Consider the following 24,995-nt stretch of genomic DNA (forward strand, 5'->3'; position numbering starts at 1 on the left):
CCCTCCCTCCCTGGTATTAACAATAATCAAAGCCATCTACTCTATAACCTTAGGAAGAGAGGAGACATTAAGCTGTTTATTACACTAGTCCCCAAAGTTTTATAATAATGTTTTCTTATTCATTGGTTTTTCAAATTTTGGACTTTAAACAGCGGGGTAGGGGACTTAACACAAAGTGGGAAGGGGTGGATACATCCCCCGACACCCTCCTTTTGCACGCCTTTGTTGACAAATATTTATGAAAAAATGGAAAACAGTAAAAGTGTCGAACTATGACGGCTGAAAAATTAACAATTAACCAATGAGAAGCCAGTATTCACAATGGTAAAATATATAGCGACCTCTCATTGGTTAATTGTTAATTTTTTCTGACGTCATAGTTAGACACTTTTACTGTTTTCAAAAAATGCATATCGGCACAACGCTCAAATGAAATCTAAAACAGGGAACATACATCCTATCACATAAACCTTCAATTACTACGGAACTGATTGAGTTCTCTTTTAATGGGAAGCTTCAATTATTTCCCTTATTTATTATTGAAGCCCTGGATGATTTAAGGCTATTTAAAATTGAGTCCCTAGGTGTTAAGAGCGCAGCCGCTTGTAATTTTTATGAGACAAGCTTTAATTCAAGTTTGATGAAATAAAAAATGATGTCTAGCTATACATTAGAATAAATAAATAAAAATCATATGACAATAAAAATCAAGTTGATTGTAGACTAAACAATTGTATTTTGGGATCAAGTCACAAAACAAAAGAAGGTCTTTTTAAAAACAAAGAATTTCTATAATTAAGTCCTTCTGACCGTAACGTATAGCTCCTAAAGTTAGTTAAAGAATGTGAGAATTGTCCTATCGATTTCAAACTTGACCCTAGATTTGTTAAGCTTTGCTTTTATGACTGTTCTCTTTCTTGTAATTAAACATTTAAAAGGTGCCAGTGGTCAAAAGATTTGCTACTATGCCTACAAAGAAATACAGTTTTACATCAATTTTTTGTCATAATTACAAAATCTAAAATATACTTTTTATGCTATAACATTTTTGGATAAAATATTACCTTCATGAAACCACTGATTAACAAAACTCTTTTTAATAATTATGAAGCTTTTTTTACTGAAGCCGGAGCGAAGCTTTTACAAAAAAAAGGCGGTTCTACATCGCCGTGGACAACGAAAATGTAAGAATAGTTATTTCTCGCATTATAAACGGCTTTCCGCGGATATAGAATGTACAATTATAAGATTAAAACTAGTTTTGTAGCCCCGAGGTGCCGAAGGAACCGGTTAAAAAAACTGGTTTTAATTTTAGGATTGTACATTTTTATATTCGTAGAAAGCTGGATATAATACGATGCTAGACATAGTTTTTTCGTATGGATGAGAACCGGTTCCTATCCACCAGATTCGAATGAATACGAGAAAATATATTTCAGTAAAAAAGGCCTTCCTTCGTATTTCGGACTAAATCTCCATTTTTTATTTAACTCTCTTTTGTAAATTGACTGTTAGGCGAATGATTTGATGAAGCTTTTCTACATTTTTTCCTAACATCCACTGCATTCCCCTAAGGGATAGGAGCGAAGCATCTAGTTTCTCGCTAACCGATAAAGTTCTCCTTTCCAATGTAGCTTTTCATAGGTCATGGAAAGGTTTATAACTATTTCAGGTGAGTGTTCCCCCCCCCCCCATCCTGATTTTTTTGGAGGGGAGGAGATTATTTAACCTTTCTTCTTAAAACTAAAATTTAAAAAAAATGGAGGGGTCGAATTCAACACCACCAAAGGGCTCTAGGGGCGTAACAGCTAGTTTTTAGTTTAAAGTAGCAAGATTTTATTCTTTTTCAGTTAAGATCTCGCTAACTACAAATTCAAGAAAGTTCTAAATTTCAGGGAAGCTTTATATAGTTTAAATAAAAAGGAAAGAAGATGATTTTTTTTCTTCTATTTATTGGTCTACAAGAATAACAATGTAAGGAACAGGGAAGACATTACTTTTTCAAATTTAATTATATAAAAAATACTCTTAAAACTTGTAATCAACTTACTAAATAATTTCAGCTAAAAGATATTTATTTACTTTTTTCTCTTTAAAAAATATTTACAAAAAATAACCAAAAATGAAACAAAAATATTGGTTGGGAAATACAAATCACTATCACAGAAATAACAAAAAAAATACTAAACATTTATAAAAAAAAGAATATTTTAACAATTAATAGGAATAAAAGAAGAAATTTAAACTAATTAAAAAAATTTAGTATGTATAAAATAATAAAAAAAAAACATTAAACACACATTGATTGCATTTTTGTATAATTCATTGAGATTCGATAATTGGAAATAATGATAGCTGTAAAGAAGTTTGGCATTAATCTTTATTTTTCAGTATTGCTTCAAAACCGATAAATATCTGCTGGAATAGAACCGGTTATTAGCTACACTGAAAAGTCATGTATCGTATCTTATTACAGAGAATTTTCAACAACTAATTCAACAAAAATAATTAGATTCATACAGGTTTTGTTGACCCAGGACTACCGCCCCGTAAGGCCAACAAAACTGGAATTAATCTCACAATTTTTCATTTTACAATCAGCGGAAAGCTGTCCATAATACGATGCGATAAATAACTATTAAAAGATTGGAAGAGCGAGTATTTTAGAGGTACCTTTAATAATTCTGATTATATATTGGTAAATTAATCAGAAAAATAACAAATATATTTACAATTTTAAGTTCATAACAAAATAGTATCGTGTAATAAAAATTAACAATTGCTGTAAAAGTGTATAAAAATTATATAAAGGTTGCGTGATTTTTAATCACAAAAATGAGATTCTAAAATTTAATATGTGCTTTTATATGGCAACCAAGCGAATAAAAACTTGAACTAATAGTAATGAGATGCTTTAGATTTATTTAGAATTAAATGTTATGCTTTAATTTCAACTCATTATTTATTTCTTCATAAAAATTATTGTTTCTGTAAAAAAATTCTTACATTGCAAGTTTAACAACGATCCCTTTACCCCTTCTTATTTTTAAAAAACAAAAATCGGCATTTCTATTTAGAAGTTTAATTATGTTAGGTTTTAAAAGGTCAAAAAGGCTTGTGTTCCACAGGGTTAAGGCCTCTCAGTGTTCGAGAGTTTCCCGCGTTTTTAAGTTTTTTTTTGTGTAAAGGTGTGTTGGAATGGGGGCTAGGGATAGTCCACTAGCAGTATAAGTTATTCTATCATATTTAAAAATATTAAGAAAGATTATGGCAAAATTATGCTGCATACAATATTTTAAAATTTGAGAAAAGTTTGTATCCAGTCTCTGAAGTGTGAGATACGCGTCATTACTCCGGGCTGATTCTCCTTTGCACATCCTAAATAATAATAATGTAATTGTAGAGTAGATTTGCTTCTTTATTAATTGAAACGACAAATGTAACAACAAATAATGGATATAGAATACGTGGATATATTGATAGGGAAAAATTTGTTGTCAATTTAGGTTGATATATCGAGCTCATTTATTGGTTAGTTCCTTCATCCAGTTGGAAGGAAGGGAATGGGGTATCACTTTATTATAGTACATTAAAATCTGGTGCAACATACTAGTAATTAAATATTGATTCAACAAATAGTGTTGATTAATTTAAGAAATTATCTCTTTACACAGTAAATACGACTATTATACTTAAAAAACAAAGAGAAAAGAATGGAAGTACCTTTAATTAGGTCAGAAGTTCTCTTAATAGTTTTATTAGTTTTAATATCTAATCGTATTTTTGAAGATTTTTTTGTCTTTAGAAGCTTAAACTTACTTCACAGTTTTAAGCAACTAAGAATAACTTTTTTAGACTATAAGGATAAAATAGAGGGGATTAGGGGTTGTAGTGAGATTTGATAAATATCTCTTCTGTGCGGTATCCAAATAAAAATCCAAGATGGCGTCAATCTCTTACCTATGCCCCAACTGATTACTCCAGCCAATTGGAATCTTCCATCTTCCCGCTGCACTGTCATTGGTCCTCCAGAGTCTCCCTGATAATTTCAACCAATCATTATAGAGAAATTTTTGAAGATTTATTCAATATTTTGAAGTGTTTGAAACTGGTTTTGTGCTAAAGACAAAGTTGGTTTGAAAATCCCAAGCAATATGCTGATATGGGGATATTAATTTTGTCAGAAAGCAGTTAAATGACTATGAAACGATTTAATTTAAAAAAAATTATTTATATAAACCTTGCACCCAATATAACCTAACCTGACCTTACTTCACTTCACTCACCATACTTTACAATTTATTATAAAGCAAGAATTGGAGTGGGGGTGGGGGGGATGTGCCCCACTGGACACTTTAAGGGATACTGACATGTTTTTAAAAATGATATTCATATTTTATTCATATTTTTAAAATAGAAAATTTAAATTACCTCGCAAGAGTCTTTTCCACCAGCGCTATAGCCAGCACAGATAAATATTTCAGGAATATGTTCTCTAAACAAATATAAATATATTAGGAATATGTTCCCTAAACAAATGTATATATATCAGGAAGGAATATGTTCTCTAAACAAATATAAATATATCAGGAAGGAATATGTTCTCTAAACAAATATAAATATATCAGGAATATGTTCTCTAAACATATATAAATATATCAGGAATATGCTCTCTAAACAAATATAAATATATCAGGAATATGTTCTCTAAACAAATATAAATATATCATGAATATGTTCTCTAAACAAATTTAAAAATATCAGGAATTGTTCTCTAAACAAATATAAATATATCAGAAATATGCTCTCTAAACAAATATAAATATATCAGGAATATGTTCTCTAAACAAATATAAATATATCATGAATATGTTCTCTAAACAAATATAAATATATATCAGGAATATGTTCTCTAAACAAATATAAATATATCAAGAATATGTTCTCTAAACAAATATAGATATATCAGGAATATGTTTCCTAAACAAATAAATATATTAGGAATATGTTCTCTAAACAAATATAAATATATCAGGAATATGTTCTCTAAACAAATATAAATATATTAGGAATATGTTCTCTAAACAAATATAAATATATCAGAAATATGTTCTCTAAACAAATATAAATATATCAGGAATATGTTTCCTAAACAAATAAATATATTAGGAATATGTTCTCTAAACAAATATAAATATATCAGAAATATGTTCTCTAAACAAATATAAATATATCAGGAATATATTCCCTAACCAAATATAAATATATTAGGAATATGTTCTCTAAACAAATATAAATATATCAGGAATATGTTCTCTAAACAAATATAAATATATCAGGAATATGTTCCCGAAACAAATATAAATATATTAGGAATATGTTCTCTAAACCAATATATATATATATATATCAGGAATATGTTCCCTAAACAAATATAAATATATTAGGAATATGTTCTCTAAATAAATATAAATATATTATAAATATGTTCTCTAAACAAATATAAATATATCAGAAATATGTTCTCTAAACAAATATAAATATATCAGGAATATGTTCCCTAAACAAATATAAGTATATTAGGAATATGTTCTCTAAATAAATATAAATATATCAGGAATATGTTCTCTAAACAAATATAAATATATCAGGAATATGTTCTCTAAACAAATATAAATATATCAGGAATATGTCTTCTAAACACATATAAATGTATTAAGAATATGATCTCTAGACAAATATAAATACATAAGTAATATGTTCTCTAAACAAAAATAAATAAATCAGGAATATGTTCTCTAAACAAATATGTTAGGATCATTTCAATAATCCTTATACTTGTAAAAAAGAAGGCTGTCTTTTTGTTCGTGTGTCTATCTCTAGCTTAATATCTCAAAATCCGTTGGAACTATATGGAGTTTCTTTACAGTCAAGCTTCTTATAAAAACCTTGTAACTAAAAGAGACGATAATATGATTGACAATTGTAACTAGGTGAGAATATAATATTTTACCTATATCCAGCTCTTTCATACATATTCTCAGTACCTTTATAATTAACTATAGTAACATAAACTTGTAACTAAGTGAGAAGAAAATATTTTACCTATATCCAGCTCTTTCATACATCTTCTCGCACTCTTTATTGTTAACAATAGGCAAATCTACTTCTTGTAAAACGCTGGGTAACGGTCCCTCTGAAAATTTTTAAAAATATTTAAGAAGATAATAACAAGGATGACAAACGGACAAAGTGAGTTTTATAGAATAAGTTCAGTAGCCATAACAAAGAAAAGAAAAAGAGAGATTATGCAATAAAGTGAGGGGAAATTGAACTTTAAATTCGTTGAACTTAAAATTTTTATACTTTAATTCAATTTTGATTGGTTGGTAAAAATAGACATGAGGACATACAGCAGTATAAACAGAAAGACGGATAGAATGACAGAATAATGACAGCAGACAGACATAAGCGCATAAAGATGAATAGACATAAGAACATCTAGAAGGACAATTAGTAAAAGAAACAGAAAGTCATACAGATGGATAGACAGAAGAACAGACGAATAAAAAAAGATACAGATGGACAGCCAGAATATGATTTATAATGACAACAGATAATAAAGACAGCTAGAAGGACATACAAAAGGACCGAGTACATTGACCAGGCTTATCAAAGATAAATAGATAGATAGACAAATAGACAAATAGATAGATAGATAAATGAATAGATAAATACCTTCATAAAGTCTACCCCAGCCAGTGACCCAGGCAGATTGGCCGACAAGCTTGTCATCAGTTTCTGGCAGGCAAACAGGCAACACATTAGGTCTAAAAATTCATAATCATATAGAACAATCATATTGGTGAAATGAATTAAAAAATGGCAATGCAAGTATATAAATCCGGTGGGGTTAGGTACTATTCTTCCCCCTTATTTTGAATTTTTTAAAGATATTATTGAGAGTGTTCAGTGTTTTATAGATACTTTTGGGTAAAAGGACCTATTATGAGTAAAATAAACAAGTAAAAAATGAAAACAAGAGGCCAAAGGGAGTTTTTCTTATTTATTTTAGTGATCCAATCCCACCGCTTCCCACACTCCAAAAAACTATTTAAAACTTACTTGAACTCTACGGGCTCGTGGAATCTCATAAGGGCCAGATCATACTCAAAAGTCAATGGATCAAACTTGGTATGGGTCACAACTATAGCAACTTTTCTATCCTATAATATAAATAGATAGTTTGTTAGATAGATAGATTGTTTTATAGATAGATAGATCATACTAAAAAGTCAGTGGATCAAACTTGGTATCAACTTTTCTATCCTAAATAGATAGATAGATAGTTCATACAAAAGTCAAAGGATCAAACTTGGCATGGGTCACAACTATGGCAACTTTTCTATCCTAAATAGATAGATGGATAGTTAGCAATATAGATAGATAGATCATACAAAAGTTAACGGATTAAACTTGGTATGAGTCAAAACAATGGCAACTTATCTATTTTAAAAGATAGAAATATAGTTCGTTGGATAGATATCTATAATACAAAGTAGCTTGATATCTGTTTGTCCGTCTGTCCGTCCGCCCGTCCGTCTGAAGCTTAAGATCTCTGTTACCACTGAACCGATAGGATTCTACTCTTCAGGGAATATACCTACTGGTCCTGTGGTGGTTTTAGGCTATTTTCTTGAGGGGTGTGACACCCACAACCCCACCCAAAAAACAAGAAAATCCCCCCCCATTTTTTTTTCTTTTTATAGGAGATAACCTTGGTCCTTTTTTTGTAGGAGATATCCTTGGTTCTTTTTTTTGTAGGAGATTTCCTTGGTCCTTATTTTTTTTACGAATTTCACCTTAACTTTTTTTTATCATCTCTTGGGGCAACGCCCCTAGAGGCTAGGGGCGAAGCCGCTAGTAGATATAAATAATAACATGATAATAATATTCTTCGGGAGATAAAATCCATTCACCATTTATCAAATAGACTGATAGATGTTTAGATAGATAGAAAGACAAATAGATTGACAGGTAGATAGACAGGTGGATAGGCAGATATACAGACAGATAGATTGACTGGTAGATAGATAGAAGATGAACAGCAGAGTGATAGGTAGATAGATACATGATAAGCATATTCTTCATAAGAGACGTCTACCAAATCTGTCTCCCTATATCATAAAGAATGATAGATGGATATTATACATAGATAGAGACATATAGATAGATGGACAGGCAGTTAGATAGATAGATAGATAGATAGATACCTGATAAGTATATTCTTCAGTATCAGTACCATTAGATTCGTCTCCCAAATCATATTCTCCCATTCGCAATAACAAGGAGTCCGGATCAACACTGAAAAAATAATATATTTGCTAATACCAGAAATCTTAATGGACAGGACAGTAAACGATAAATTGATATCCATCCCCAAGGATGATAATCAAAATTACCCTTCTTTTAGATTATTTTTTTAAAACTCAATCATGATACCCAAAGTTTTTGAGCCAACGAATAAGAGGGGGTTGTTATAATTCTTTGGGTTCCAGTGTCCCCTCCATCCCTGGTTAATTTATAAGTCAATACATTTTCTTAGGCTAAATGTCTATCTAATAATCAAGAATATATTTATATAATAAATCACGCAACCTTTTACATTAGTCTGATAATGAATTAATATTTACATTTTTGTTGCATCACAGATACATAGACAACCAGACTAAATAAATAATATAATAAAGGCTTATTTGTTTGTCAAGTAATCTTTCCTAAGTAACCGAGAAAATCACATCCCCATTAAGGACTTAAGGGACAGGCAGATTGCCTGGATGTCCTAACTCTGCATGGTAAAAAGTTGTTTCTGTTTACGGGTCAAGGCATTCACCCATGCTATTAATGTCGCGCATCTAATAGCAGCAGAATTTATAACGTTTAACGCATATAGTTATGACGTTTTGTTGAACTAAGATTGGAGCCTAGTATCTCAGGGATCAGAGGTATAAGACCATGGCTAATAAATTAATGTACATCACAAATGTTTATGCAATTACACAATAAGTTGTTTAAACGTTTGGACACACAACTCAATCAGCCAAACAATAAAAGTTCAATAAAATTCAATCAAAACGAAAAAGAAATCGCTATCACAAAACTTTGGGGACTAGTGTCATAAAAAGCCCAATGTCCCCTCCCTCCCCTGTCTACTTACTTGACAACACAGTGGGCCGCTGTGATTGCCCAGTTTTCTGTTAGCAGGGCAGCTCCACACTTGTGCAGGAAAGTTGCTGAAATAATTGCAAAAGTTAGCTTTAAAGTTGTCTTTTTAAAAAATCTAATCATCCAGCGAAGCACAAAAAAATAAATGGAAAGACAAAATATAATAATAAAAAAATATTTGAATGTCTTTTCTCGTATTCATTCGAATCCAGTGGATAAGAACCGGTTCTCATCAATACGAAAAAAAACTATGTCTAGCATTGTATTTTATTCAGTTTTCTACGAATATAAAAATGTACAATCATAAGGTTAAAACCAGTTTTTTAGCTCGTGCCTTCGGCACCTCGGGGCTATAAAACTGGTTTTAATCTTATAATTGTACATTCTATATCCGCGGAAAGCTGTTTATAATACGATGCGACAAATAACTATTATCTTAAATTAAAATTTTACACTTGATGCTCATTAATGTAGAGAATCATCATCAAAGATTTCAGATGTCTATCTTCAATAGCAGCTGAGAAAATCGCATTTCGACCAAACAATGTTAATTATTGTGTAGCTTCGCTACTAAAAACTATAACTAGGTTCAGTAAGTCTAAGTAAACCAAACTAATTGGAAGATTATAAAAATCTTAAAGTATAAATGGATTTATTTTCTACTAGTTGTTTCACCCCCAACCTCTAGGGTAGGATGGGGGAGGTCAGGAAAATAGCCTAAAGCCACTATAAGACATTATAACGCTTCCTAAAACACCCAGCCTATTCGAACCTGTATAACTAAATATTAAACTTACTACGCTAATTAAGGACATATATAAATATTTACTTTTCATAGTTTACTAAATTTTTCTAAATTCTATATACATGCATTTTATTTACTTTATTACAAAAGCAGATTTTAAAAAATATTTTGATTGTCTTTTCAGATAATTTAAAAGGTTTTGTAATTTTAACAGATTTAAATTTTATATTTTGTCAATAATTAAGACATATCTTTAATTTTTACTCTTTGAAATTATTATGAATTGTTATTCTTCTCAATCTTATTCTGTGAAATTCTGCAATTGGTAGATTAAAAATATAGAAAAGGGTATGTGTTGTCCTCTACTATTATCCTATCCCTCAAAAGGGAACCTTAAAAATATAAAGATATAATCTTTTTTTAGATAATATTTTTAATAGTTCTCCTTAAAAAAATCAATTAAAAACAACTGAAATGCAGAGAGGTAGGGAACATTGGAATGTAAATTTAATTGGTACCCAAAGTTTTATCAATACATTTTGTTAATTGTTTGGCCTAAACACTATAGGAACTTTTATTGAATTGTTATCTAAATATAATACAAAGTAGAATGATGTCTGTCTGTCTGTCCGTCTGTCCGTCCCTTAAGATCTCGGTAACCACTGAACAGATCGGATTCTACTCTTCAGGGAATATACCTATTGGTCCTGTGGTGGTTTTAGGCTAGTTTCTTGGGGGGTGGGACTCCCCCAACCCCCCTTTTTTTGCTGAAGATTTCCTTAGTCTTTAACTTTAATCTACAGAATAGGTAGTATTTATTTATCATCATTGGGAATGTACATCAATTCATCGCTCATTGTCTTATCCCTGAATGAAATGAAACTGTATGACATATGCCACTGCTAAGAAGTATATTACTAGGCTAGGAGAGAAAACTAAATTATATACTAAATATTAAATAATAAAACTAAATGACTTATTTTGCTTGTGAACCACATACACCCCCTTATTTTTCAACAAGGATGACAACATCCATAAAAGCGTTGCTTAAAAAAATGGAGAGAGGATAAACAAACTATAACTCTATGGTAGAATGTCAGAACTTAATAATTCAAACATTAATTTGTAAGTCTAAACGAAAATGTACATAAGTTTGTTGCAAAATGGCTTCAGTACAGGATAAAGTTAAAGGACATACTTTCATTTCTAGGATTATAATATTGTACCTTGTTGTCTCAGGAATCATTATTCCAAAAGTAAGATGGATAGGATAATAATATGAATGTTAATTGGTATAGAGGATCATTATACAAAAATTTCAGCCATCTATCTTGAATAAAAGTGGAGAAAATCACTTTCTCCCCATAGTGTTACAAACTGTCGGTCTGAAGGACAGGCAGACAAAGTTAATTAGATAATGGCTTTTAAATACATTTTTTACTTTTAAATGATTTGAAAGTGCTTTGAACAATGAATACAGTTATTCTTGTTATCACTATACAGCTTATTTTATTTTCACTTCCATGATCATAAAATATGATTTTTACAGTAAACTTTTCCTTGTTCTTATAAAAACTTCACTACAGGGATATTAGGGCAATAAATTGATGTACATCCCCAATGATGGTAAACAAAATTTCCCCTTATGTAGATTAAAATTATTAGTTGAATGTTTTGGAACTACTGGATAAAACCACTTAATCAAGCTTTATTTAAAGTAACCATGAATTATAAAACTTTGGAAACCATAATAATTTGCAAGTCAATGTCCCCTCCCTCCCTGGAAAATATTAAGTAGCGGAGAAATTACGCTGGCGTTAAAATTTTTGGGCAATGACGGTGCATTTTTTAACCAAAATTATTTTCTTTATACACACACTTACATTCATATACAATACATGCAATATATAACATTTAAATAGGACATTCTTTGCTAAATAATAAACCCTAATTTAGTGGAAAATTAACCTTATTAAAAAATCTAAACCGTCCGGAAAATCGGCGAAAAATTAAAGTTTTGTTATTTTTTTTCCACAATATAAATTGTTGTACACATTTTTGTTAAATATTTTGGTGGCTCAATATTTTAAAATTTCTAATTTCAAGTGAAAGTTTTTGGGTACTATGTAAGGAAGGTTCATTCAGTCTATTTATTTTGGTATGCCTTTCAGGGATCTTAAGGGATAAGACAATGGACTCTAAATTTATTTACACCCAATTATGATAAATTACCCTCTTTGTAGATTATAATTGTTTATGGAAACGTTTTGACTCCTAGTTTTTAACAGTCAATCAAGATTTAATACTAGTACCCGATGTTTTTAGGCCAACAAATAAGAAAATGTGTTTATAAAAACTTTGGGTACTAGTACAACATACAGTACAATGTCCTCTCCCTGTATAGCTTTGCAATATAAGAATAATATGGAGAATGGATAAATGAAGATAAATTAATCTTCCCTACATTGCAAATATTTAAATTTCTGTTTTTGATAGATTTATATTATTTCTAACTAACGATAGTGTTCTATGTTTCGTAGAGGGAGTGGACAATGGCAGTTAAATATATTTACATCCCCCCCCCCTCAATATATGCAAATTCTAAAAATATCATCATAAGATTTCGAGAGGAAAAATTTACTTTTCAGTGTCCTATCATTGTATCTCAGAGAGGGAGGGGATATTGAAATGTAAATCATAAACACGTTCTCTCATGCGTTAGCATAAAAACCTTGGGTTCCTTTTATTAATTTTTATTGATTGGTATCTTTCTCTAAGTGTCCAAACTTTTTAACTCATAATTTCAATCTAAGAGGTAATTTTTCTTCACAATAATTAGGGATTTACATCAATTGTCTTATCCCTGAAGATCCCTGCGTGCAACCCTTGGTAAAAATAACCAAACCATTAAAATCGTGTCTAACCCTGCGCCCCATTCCCAAGATTAATGGTGGAATATTTTTATGTCTCAATCCAGGAATTTAAAGAGATAGGCAATAGACAATAAATTAATTTACATCCTCAATGATGATAAAATAAATAATGAAAATAACCCCCTTCTGTAGATTAAAATAATGAGTTGAAATGTTTGGACACTACAATCAAAATTCATAAAAGTACCCAAACTTTTTGTGGGTAACATACTTTGGGTACCAGTGTAATTTACAGTCCAATGTCCCCTCCATCCCTGGTATGAACCTGGGTGAAAGGAAGTGTGTTTAAATTAATGGATGTGTCTGTGTCTGTAAGAAAGTAAAAGTTGCTGTCATGGCTTTTGGTTTTTTCTTTGGTACTATACAGGGATCTTAAGGGATAAGACAATGAGGATAAACAAAATTACCCACTTTATGGACAAAGATTATTGGTTGGAAAGTTTGGACACCTTCAATTCGGAATCAAAATTCAAAAAAAGTTCCCAAAGTATTTGAGCCAACTATTTTAACAGACCAGTGTCCTCTCCCTTCTTGTGTATTATGACAAATTAAGAAAAGTAATATTTGTAATATGGGTATTTATGTTTTTAAATTACAGCAATTTACTTTCTTTAATGTATTAAATGTATAGCCAATAAAACAAGAAATTGTTATGCCTTTTCTGCATTAAGGTAAAATTATCTTTGTGGATAAAAATTGCTTCTTTATAGAATAAATTTTTCAACCAGTGCATTTTTAAAAGCTAAGCTTTTCTTTAATTAGGGTCTATATTTTTTGTATGATATAATTTCGTGTTCATCTGAATTTTAGAACAAATAATCCTATGACAATAAGGTACACTATTGAAAAATGCTAAGCTTTTCTATAATTGAGGCCGTAATATTTAAGTATGTCCTTAAATGGTATCCTGTATTTAAGCAATTTTACCACAATTTTGTTTAGGCATAAATTAATATTCTGCATATTAAGTTGTGACATTCTTGAAGTGTTAATGTTCGTTTGTCCTACCCTGTTATTTTAGAGCTTCGAATTTATTGTTGTGGTCATTCTTGTTCTTTTATAAAACATATGTTAATGAATAAGTGCTTTCATTTACACGTTTAAAACCTTTTATGTTCAGGGATAAATGAGTTTAATCTTTGTAAGAGAATTATTCTTATGCATTGGCAGTAATAGGTCACTGGTGGATAATTCATTTTTCCCCTTTTCAAGGGAAGAGAAGTGCGGGTTTACCAATATAATAGGAGGTTTTATCCTATCATATAAAGTTGTAAGGCTTTTTTGTCTGAACCTAAAGCTCTCAGAAACTATTGGTAGGAATAGGTTGTAATTTTCAGGGAAGCTGTATATACGACTTGGTGTGGTTTTAGGGTATTTTCTTGCCTTCCCCCTACCATCCCCTAGAGGCTAGTGGCAAAGCAACTAGTATTAGATAATACAGAATAAGATGTATTCAATCTAACTTTTTAAAATAGATTCCTTATTCATTTAATTCTTGTGGATATTCCGTAAAAACTGATGCGGTTATGTTATTTGTGGTCTGGTATACTAAAACTGTACTTTCTTTAGATTTTTAACTCGTGCATTTTTTCCAATGGTAACATAGCTTCTTTAATAGATCTATTAAATCTACTTAAAAAGCACAAAGTAATAGCTGAAAAAATCATCACACATACTTTTGAAATCTTTATGTTCCAAAATGCGCTGTTGTTTAAGAGATATTAAAATACACCCTTTATTAGAAAAACGTTTTTTTTTACAAAGAACACGGACCTATAATTATTTTTCCATTTTTCCTTTTAATTGTTTCTGAAATAGGAAAACGCAGTTTCTATTAAATTTAGTGAGGGCCTATTTAATTACATCATTACAATTAATAACTTAAGAGTAGATTGTATGGTTAGATTTAAGAGTCATGGAATTAACCTGGTGTAAGCAATTCTCCCATCAAGGTATATTATTCTCAAAAATGGCTCTGCTTATCAAAAATATTGTCATCCCTGATTTTTAAGCAGCTTATACGCCTAGGGCGCTAGCTTGGGGAAAACTTATTTTGTATCAAATTGGTACTGTAATTTGAAAATGTAACAGTTATTTGCAAAAACAATTTGTCCGCAAAACTACATGTTAAAAATTTGGCTTTCATCTTTGTTTGTAGCGAAGCTATTCTATAAATATGTGTATGTCCGTTTGTCTAACCATTCGATTGTCAGGGTTTGAGCCTTTTTCAGCACTGATACACTCCCCCTACCCTTTTATTTTTAAAAATTAGAAAAAAGGGGAACAGAATTTTTTTCAATGCATAACCCACGCGTGGCAACCCCTGCATGGCAACCAAGCCATAATAACCTAACCTTACCTTACCTAAAGTTATAAACAAACAAATAAAAAACTACTCACTCGCTGTTATCTTTATTTTTTTAATAAAGAGGGAGTGGTTGTTGGTATTATGTGTGAATGCGCTAAAATACAAAATTAAATAGCTGCATCAAAGATTACTTTTCTTTGCTCCTTATTGCTGTCTACTTATAAAAGTGATCATCTTTGTTATATTTCTAGTATTTGCTCTAAACTTAAGCAACCTACTACAAATTACAATCATTTAGAATTTTAATTTTGCTTTTAAATAGCCCAAAGAAAGTTTTTGTATTTCTTCTGTTTAAAAATCTTAAGCAGTAAATATTGAATTTAATACTTGAATATAGACACAAAGTGTAATAAATTTGTTTTTAAAATGTTTCAAGTAATTAAACGTTGTTTTTTTTTAGTTTGAGGCAGTAATTGAATTATGCTCAATAATTCTAATTAAATTATTAATTAAAACATGATTTGAAAAAAAATATAAAACTTAATTAATTTACCAATTAGATTCCAAACAAAAAATCTAACTCATTTTTTTAATAGAACTTCCTGAAATATTTGATACTAAAAAAATCTTTTTGCAGTACATACTTTTATCATAAGGAAGTGTACGACTTGTACGACTCAACATGGCGGCAGGGTCCTCTGACCAGCTGTGTGTGCAGTCCCAGTCACAGTCCCGCAACTCTTTGCATGTATATATACATTTCGGTGTTTTGATCCCTTAACATATACAGGGTGTCCATAAAAGGTTAGTTACTACCTCTGGGGATGGTTGATAATAAAGCTAGACAGAACTTTACCTCAAAGTACCTAGTGATAAAATAACACCCCCCTCCCCCCAACTTATTTTAAAAAAAGATTGAAATTAGTAGTTTTTTCTCTTTAAGCCTTGCCACTGCGGGGTTCCAGAACCAAGCGGGGCTACCCTGTACCTAATATAACTTAACTTGAACTAAAGTGAAACACAAATACCTTACCCCCTTTAATTTCAAATATGTTAAAGAGGGGGGCGGGGTATTCGGTACTCGAAAAGGCACTTTGAGGGAAAGTAGTAGGCCCCAAGGGACTTACACCCCAAAATTAAAAGCTATTTTCACAAAAACTGTTTCCATTACTTGTAAAGTGGCCTTAACAAACCTTTTAGAAACACCCTGTATACAAAAAGCAAATGAAGTGGTCTGTTTTTAATAAGATTATGATATAAATACAGGATGACCCGAAAAGGAAAATATCAAGGTGTAATTTTCTGGGACACACAATATACCAAACAGTGTATTTTGATTTTATCAATAAAAAAAAATTTAATATAAGTTTCTTTTTTTATTTCTATGACCAGTTCGTCAGTACGTAAGATCATAGTAAGACATCGACAACCCCCTCCCTCCTCCCTTATCATAAATACATTGAAAATTATTTTTTTGTATCACTCCTTAATTTTTCAATATATTTGAACAACCCATGATTTGATAGAAGACTCCAAAGTTTTAAAAGAACGAATGAGAGAACGTTTTTCTCGTATTCATTCGAATCCGGTGGATAGGAACCGGTTCTCATCCATACGAAAAAACTATGTCTAGTATCGTATTATATCCGGCTTTCTACGAATATAAAAATGTACAATCATAAGATTAAAACAAGTTTTTTAGCCCGTGCCTTCGGCACTTCGGGGCAAAAAAAATGGTTTTAATCTTATAATTGTACATTCTATATCCGCGGAAAGCCGTTTATAATATGTACGAGAAATAACTATTTAAACTTTTGGTACCAGTATACATAATTTACAGTCCCTTTCCTCCCTAGTTTTCAGTTATTTCAAGTTAAAATTTCAAAGATCAATGTCCTGAATTATTTGTTTGTACTTTATCATGGCCCCTTTAAACTTAATTCATGCTGAAATAATTTAAAAGACACTTTTGGATAAGAATAAATCAGATTTTTTCATGTGATGTAATTTTACTTTGGTTAAAAAATAGGCACTTAATTCTTTAAATTAAAATTTAATTTAATAGATTTATGTTTGTCTCTTATAAGTGCCGAAGCTACTCAAAAATTTCCAGAGTGATTCCATATGTTATTGTGGTAGGCGGCAAACGGACAAGCCTTTCGTAGAGTATGCTACGCTTTGGCTTATCAAATCACAACCCAGCGCTAATCCTAGCTTATCACCATTTCACCCGGCCCCCTTCTGGGCCTTGCCTACACCTCACAAGCAGCGGTCAAATTGGACACCCCTGATAGTGGGAGGGGCGCGGCCCCTCTCAACCCCAAGTCCCCAGTCACCTACCTACCTTTGCCGGGAGATGTCTACCTTCCCCCTTGCTGAAGCCTACCCCTCTACTGTTCACCGGAATGGGGCTCCGCCCCCATCTCCTCGCACCCCTTTCTACCTAACCTATTTATCATCTATTTGTGTATATAAATTAGTAATCCTATTGTAAATGTATTCAGTTTAAAATATATCTCTTTAGCAGTAACTACTTTTAGTTATTCATTGATAGAATCCTTAAGGCTAGGGGCTTGTTTGAATCGAACTCGCGATTGTAGGGTTGAAACGCTTCACCCTACCACATTATAACGATTTTTGGGATGACAATATTTACTGGGCTGTTATTTTAGATACAGATGTAAAACTGGTGGAAGTTATTCAAAACTAATTCTTAAACATTCTTTGAGTCTATAACATTATTACTACAATGTGGAAAATATGTGGTTTGCTTGGCTGGTGTATAAGATATAAAAACTGTAAATCTCTGTATCTTTTCTAACCTTTTAGTATCATCATTGTCGTTTGTTGTTTTAAAAGCATATTAAAATTCTTGAGATTTAAAATACTAGAATTAATTAACATGACATTGCATCATTTATGAACTAAAACTTGAAGAATTAGATCTAGTTATTTAAAACATTTTCGACCAATAATTTAAAACAAAGAAGGGAAAATATGTTTATCATCATTGGCGAGGCGATCTATATCAATTTATCATCCATTGTCTTATCCCTGAAGATCCATAAAAATTATGAAATATTGAACCATACTGGTGTGTGTTGCCCAGCAGGGGGTAACCTAACCTTAATCTAATTGAACAAAAACACTAAATTGTAAGTACACAAATTGAATGTCACTAAATGTTAGGAAATTTAAGAAATATGTCTTGGAAAAAAACAAGGATGACAACATCCATAAGTAGCAAAGCACAAAAAAATTATATACGAACAAACGGACAAAGTCACTTATTGATTAGATGTTAAGTGGTCATAAAAGATTATTGTAAAGAAAATAAAAAAATCACGAAACCTTCTTTTACGACATACTTAAAGGTTATTCGTTGCATGACCGACAGACATACGGACAAAGTAAATAATATACCGTACGCTCATTTGGTACGGTCAATCTTCACCAAATATTAAATAGCAGCTGAGAAATTCACGTTTCCCAAATTCCGTTTCTTTCAGACAGGCGAACGAAAATACGGACAGACGAACATTTAAATTATAAAGAAGCTTCTCCAAAAACGCTTTTTATGAAGAATAGGGCTCTTGATTTTGAAAAAGGCAGGCGTTCATGCTCGGTAAATTATTAATTTGAATCTAAATTTTCCAAAATCTGCCAAAAAGATTAAATGATTTTTTAGCTAATTGATGGATGGATCCTCGTTCAGATGAACGTATATACATATGGATATAGTCAAAGAGTAGCTTTGCTACTTATGAAATACTAGAGAGGGAAAATATTTTTTTAAAATTTTTAAGTGGTCTGTTTACATAACCGTGTTAATAAAAGCCAATTTGTAATTCTAAATTTCTTTCCCACAATTTTATTTTTTATTTCACTTCATTTTTAATTCTAAGTAAAAGTAGTTAGGCGGTGCTATCCAACAAATTGCATGTTGAGCATAAATACCCCCCTCCCAACCTTATTTTAAAAAATTAAATTAATGTAGGAGGGATATTTTTCCCATAACTTTGTAGTGCCCTTACCAGGCGGGGTTACCAAGTTCCCAATATAACCTAACCTAACCTGGCATAAAATAATTAACCACTGAAAAACTAACCCACCCCCTTACTTTCAATTAATTTTAAAAAGAAGGAGGTGGGGGGGCCATTTATTCTCAACAAGTTTTTTTTAGGGATAACGCCAGTTAGCTAAATGCAATGTAAATGATATCCTATTAAGATATTATCAACTCCCCCCCCCCCCCATCCCTGAAAAGTTTGAATAAATTTTTGAATATTAGAATAAGGTTAATAATCCAACAAATGAAATAAGTATATTTAATCAAAAAGAGTAAAACAATTTTGGATTAAAAATATTGAAATAAATTTTTCTGCTGGTATTGAAAATAAATCTGTAATCTATATATCCTTATACTAAAGTAACAGGATGTTTGTGTGTCTGTGTGTTTGCGTGTTTGTGTGTTTGTACCGAAGGATCTCGCTAACCGCTGAACCGATCGGGTTCTCCTTAACAGGGTAGCTTCTCATAGGTCCCGGGAAGGTTTATAACTATTTCCCCCCCCCCACAAAAATTTTTTTTTTACATTTTTTTCACGAAAATTAAAAAATTGGGGGGGGGGGGAGGGCGCAACCCCCCCCCCATTTTTTTTAAAATCTAAAATAAGAAATTGGGTTATCAAATTCGACTCGCTCTTCAAGTGCCCCTAGAGGCCTCTAGGGGCGTAGCCGCTAGTTTTTTTTTTATAAATCCATAAATTAATTTTCCGAAAGCTAGCTTTATCTTAAGAAATTCAGCTATTTATAGGTGACTCAATATATTGATAATATAAAAAAATAGCTGCCCTTTCCAACCAATAATATGGCCGGATTGTTCTTTCACTATATTGTTAATGGTCATATATACAGAGAAGGAGTCTAAATCTACTATATCCATTACATTTATCTATACAGGGGTTGGGAAATTTGATGACCGTTACTATAGCCATTTATTTTATGTAATTACAGTAAACTTTCAAACCGTAATTGATGTCTATTTTATTGTGATTATACAACGTGAGTCTGGCTTTAGAAATCACTTCTTGTTACGAATAACTTTCATTTTCATTTGAATATCAGAATTCTTTGTAAAAATTGTTAACGAAATTTGAAAAGGAGAATTATGTGTGTAAATTTTACATAATATCAGAGGATAATGTTTAGGACAATAGAAGTTAACCAATCTATAAATTGAAATTACTAACTAGTTACTTTAAAATACTGATGGTATATTAAAAGCATTCTTTATTCTAAGTATTAACTAAGCTAATTAAAACTAGTCTATAAAAGACAAAAACTTTTCTAAAAATTATAATTTTAAATAAAAACCTCATGACAAATGTATATGTGGTTGAAAACCATTTTATGACAAAGTGGTTCATATTAGCTGGCAAAAGGTTTAAAGCTAGCAAGTTTAATAAAGAATAATTCCACTATGTCAAAGGTACTATTTTTAAAAAGTTTTAAGCATGCAATTCTTTGTGTTTTTTTTATAGCTTGTTTAATACAATTTGTTACCTGTCCTCCATTGTCTGAGTGATATTTGCCAGGGCCATTCTGCATAGTTTGTCCTTTTTCCATTAACAACTCTACCCTGCCGGGGAATATTCTTAGGGCTTTTGGGAAGGTACTTGCTTACTTTAGACCTAAATATAAATTTTTTACATTACTTTCTATTGCTTTTACGTACTGGACAATTATAAAGCTCCTCCGCAGAGCAGTATTGAATTGGTTTAAATATATGATACAGCTAAACAAGAGACAGACGAACAGGCAAAACACAAAGACAGACATTAGGAGTAAAAAATTGTAATACCTGAAATTTTGATTCAACCAAGGCTGTCTACCACAAATATCTTTGTAGCTGATGTTCTCAAAGCTAAAATCATTTTGCAGCCAAAAATCCGCTAAATCCGGTGTTGTTGCTTCCACATTCTCATCGGCTGTTGTTTGATTAGCAGTTGTTTCCATTGGAGTCACTACATTTATTTCTGTTGATGGAGCAGCTGTTTCAGATTTTGTTGATGATATTTCTGAAGATTCTGTTGTTGCAACACTGGAAGTTTCTGTTGAAGTTGGAGATGTTACAGTTACAGATACAGCTGATGTACTTGTTGATAAGTCTTCTGTAGTTTCTGATTCAGAATCTTCTGATGAAGTTGTTTCATCTACTGATTCTGATGAAGATAAAGGAGACTTTGAAGTTGTAACTTCTGAAGTAGTTTCTACTTCATCTTTGTTAGTTGAAGTTTCTTGAACTGATGTTGTTTCTTTCTTTTCCTCTTCAGAAGATGTTGCCTCCACTGATACTGATGCAGTAGTTACTGGTAATGATAAAGGAGTGCTTGGTAATGATACAAGGGGTGCTTCAGTGACGGGAATGGCGATTTCATTAACAATATTAGCTTGGTCAGATGGCACATTAGTTGCAATACCTATAGGGGATTCTGGCCCATTCAGGAATTCTTCAAACAGTCCCAGTTCAACTGACAAATCATCCTCTTCATCTTGGTCAATGACTGCTTCAGTTGTAACATCAGTTATAATTCCAACAGGGATCCACATTTCAAGATCTGGCTTGGTTTGATCAATATTGACAACACTTACAACATCTTCTGATTGAAGTGGGGCATTTGTTGAAGTCTTTTCTTGATCTCCCATTAGGTCATCAAACAAAGATGAAGGTGGTTGAGATTCTTCTGATGTTGACGGAGAATCTGAATCATCTTCAACTGAGGCTATTGTTTGAACTACGAATGATTCTTCTAAAGTTGTTGTTGATTCAGTTGTTGTCGTTGAAGTTGATGAGATTAATGTTGTGGTTGTAGTAAGTTCTGAAGTTGTTGTTGTAGTCCCAGTGGTTGTTGGCTCTGAAGTGGTTGTAGTTGTCCCAGTGGTTGTTGGCTCTGAAGTGGTTGTAGTTGTCCCAGTGGTTGTTGGCTCTGGAGTGGTTGTAGTTGTCCCAGTGGTTGTTGGCTTTGAAGTGGTGGTTGTTGTAGAAGTGGTAGTAGTTGTTGCTGTAGTTTCAGTGGTTGTTGTCATAGTAGTTGTTGTAGTAGTTTCAGTGGTTGTTGTCGTAGTGGTAGTTGAAGTTGTTGTTGAAGTAGTTGACAAAGAAATATCTTGAACCTCTGATTCATCAACCAAAGAAGATTCATCAGGTATTAATGAAACAATTTGTTCTGTTGAAACTTGAACAGGAGAAGATGCTTGACTAGAGCTAATATCACTAATACTATCTGTATCTATAAGATTACTTTCTAAACTATCTACACTATCTTCACTATTAACTGTGTCTGTGTTGTCACTACTGACTGTGTCTATGTCCACAGTATTAATTTCAGTGTCAACTGAATTGTCTAAGATTTCTTTGTTGTTTAAAAGACAACAGCTTCCAAAGTAGAACCTAAAACAGACAAAAAACACATTAAGTAATTAGTCAATTTACTTGTCAAGACTAGAAGTTCAAATGGCGAAAAAGGTGCTTTATCAGGAATTGCAATAGGTGTTCCACATGGTAGCATTTTAGGCTCATTTTTGGTTCTTAAAACAACATAATAATAAAAAATGTACAAGGGCACTACTCTTTTTGGGATGACAGGATTTTTTTTTATTTCAGGAAACTTTTTGAATGAGATAATTTAAATTCTCAATCTTGAAATTCAAGTTTTACCTGTCAATACAAGTTCCCAGATGTTTGCCGCCTGACTTAACACAGTTCCAGGCAAACATGCAGACTCCCTTCTCTGAACCATCTCGAGACTGGCATGACAAGGGCTGGATCTGTCGCTGATATTCTAAATTATATTTTTAAAAATTATAATAGGCACTATAATCTGCTTCATATCTTTTCTTTAATCCAATCTATAAATCCTTTGATTCTTGATCTCCATATATGGATTCTTAAGATGAAATGATGAAAATAAGTCTAATTTTAGCCAACCAATTTGAGAATGTACTTTTAAAACTTGGCTTACATTTCAATATCCTCTCACTCCCTGCAGTCAGAGAAATTTTTTTTACCATGAAAAGAATAGAAGAATACTCTATAAATCGAAATGTCCGCCCGTCAATCCGTCTTTACAAAAGTAATTGTATGTGTTAATAAATATTTGCTTTATTCCTTTGTCTATGCAAAATGTTTGTGCATCGCTACTTTTTCGTTCTTGTTTTAGAGTGTAATTCTGGAAGCTATAAAACTCAGAAAGGAAGGGGACAATGGGCTGTTTATTACAATAGTTCCCAAAGTTTATAACATCGTTCAGCAAGGACGTCCAAGGGGGGGGGGTTAAAGGGGTGATTAACCCCCCCCCCCCTTTAATGAATTTTGATTAGTTGGTTCATTAAGTTGAGTGTCCAATTGTTTCAACCAACAATTGTACTCGGCAGAAGAAAGAATTTGTGTACCATCAATATGAATGTACTTCAATTTATCGGCCATTGTCTTATCCCTTTAGATCCCTGATAAACCGACCTGATCTTCCAGATTGTGTGTAGAGATGGTTAGTTCTGTGGGCTGGCAGGGAGTGGCTGCAGGGAACCAGCAGGACCACCAGGCTCCAGAGTATACCTGGCACATACATCCTGAAAAATCAGACAAAATTTAGGGCCTCTGGGAGTAAGTCTTCATAAGACATTTGACCTTTCACTTACAATTTTAAGTTCAAAGATAAAAATGTAAAAATAATTTGTATGAAGGATATTTTTTCTTAGGAGTGTGAAGGTATCCTCCAAAAATACTCTTTACACACAGAAAGACAAAGTGTTACTTTTAGAAAAGAAAATGTAGATATTAGTTTCAAGTATTTAAACTTTATTTTAGATTTACTTTCTAAAATATTAATGGAAAGGAATACCACAAAGCAAATAGGACAAAAACTATGTAATCATGGTGCAAGAAAGTAATTTCAAAAATGTGAGTTGAGTATCCTCATAAACCAAGGATAAAAACATCTAGAATTGGTGATGTCCATGGATACAAATAGTCAACAAAAATATCAAAAACAGACAACAAGACAGACGAAACAAATTGTGTCTTTTTTAAATAAAAAAGCGAGTTTCCAAATAGATGATCATTTGCTGTTTAAATTTTCACAAGAAATTTCTTAAATCTATCTTTTTTAGCAGCCGAGAAAATCACGTTTCCCCATAACGTAGTTTAGGGACGGTCGAGCAGATGGAAGGACAGCGATATGATAGAGTAGATTGGCTACTAAAAAGTGAAATCTCGAGATGACATCCGGCCCATAAGATTCTCACAAATCTCGATTTACAGATTTATAAGGTTTGTAAGTGTGGTAAGCGGCTGCGCCCGCAACCCCTCTGAGACTTTCCTCCCCGAAGAATGGTAGAATTTTGCATCTCGTTTTTGAAAGGAAATGTGTCGTTTACAAAATGGCATCAAACCAGACCAGAACTAATCTTGCCTGATATATAGTAATCATCCAATCTAATAAGAGGCCTCTAATGACACTTGAAGGAATGGGGGGTGGGGAAAGTTACACAATTAACTTTCGGTGGTTGGACATACTCTGACCAAAAATAGTTTTAAAACTTCCAGGAACCCATAAGAAGCTTTGCTGTAAAGGATAATTATATCGATTCAGCAGTTAATGGATAATGGACAACTAAAAATAAAATAATCTTCTCTCACAGTAATTTAAGTAATCTTAATTTTGTTTTGATTTTCTTAATTTTTGTTTTAATTTGGGCAAAAAAATTTTTATCTGTCACGCAAA

At 31.8% G+C, this 24,995-nt stretch overlaps 1 protein-coding gene across 1 annotated transcript; it reads right to left on the reverse strand.

Moving 5' to 3' along the window:
- Positions 1-2,057: 2,057 nt before the first annotated feature.
- Positions 2,058-23,848, reverse strand: LOC145326901 (uncharacterized). Its single transcript, XM_080170345.1, has 12 exons — positions 23,732-23,848; positions 22,931-23,054; positions 21,074-22,663; positions 20,776-20,903; positions 9,218-9,293; positions 8,274-8,364; positions 7,126-7,226; positions 6,739-6,830; positions 6,106-6,196; positions 4,432-4,495; positions 3,961-4,039; positions 2,058-3,378 (listed from the first exon to the last, which is right to left on the reverse strand). The coding sequence occupies exons 1-12, from the start codon at positions 23,838-23,840 to the stop codon at positions 3,296-3,298; spliced, it is 2,628 nt and encodes an 875-aa protein (XP_080026471.1). The 5' UTR covers positions 23,841-23,848; the 3' UTR covers positions 2,058-3,295.
- Positions 23,849-24,995: the final 1,147 nt, after the last annotated feature.

The sequence above is a fragment of the Acartia tonsa genome, chromosome 8 (assembly GCF_053477335.1).
Source record: "Acartia tonsa isolate MP-2025a chromosome 8, ASM5347733v1, whole genome shotgun sequence".
Lineage (NCBI taxonomy): Eukaryota > Metazoa > Arthropoda > Copepoda > Calanoida > Acartiidae > Acartia > Acartia tonsa.

What these genes read in the sequence shown, in the direction of transcription:
- LOC145326901 (XM_080170345.1), bottom strand. Translation starts at nt 23,840, where the DNA reads ATGTATGTGCCAGGTATACTCTGGAGCCTGGTGGTCCTGCTGGTTCCC. An exon ending in CACACAATCTGGAAGATCAG is followed by an intron (nt 23,055 to 23,731) that starts GTCGGTTTATCA and finishes AATATAATTTAG; the next exon opens with AATATCAGCGACAGATCCAG. An exon ending in GTGGAAAAGACTCTTGCGAG is followed by an intron (nt 4,040 to 4,431) that starts GTAATTTAAATT and finishes TGAAATTATCAG; the next exon opens with GGAGACTCTGGAGGACCAAT.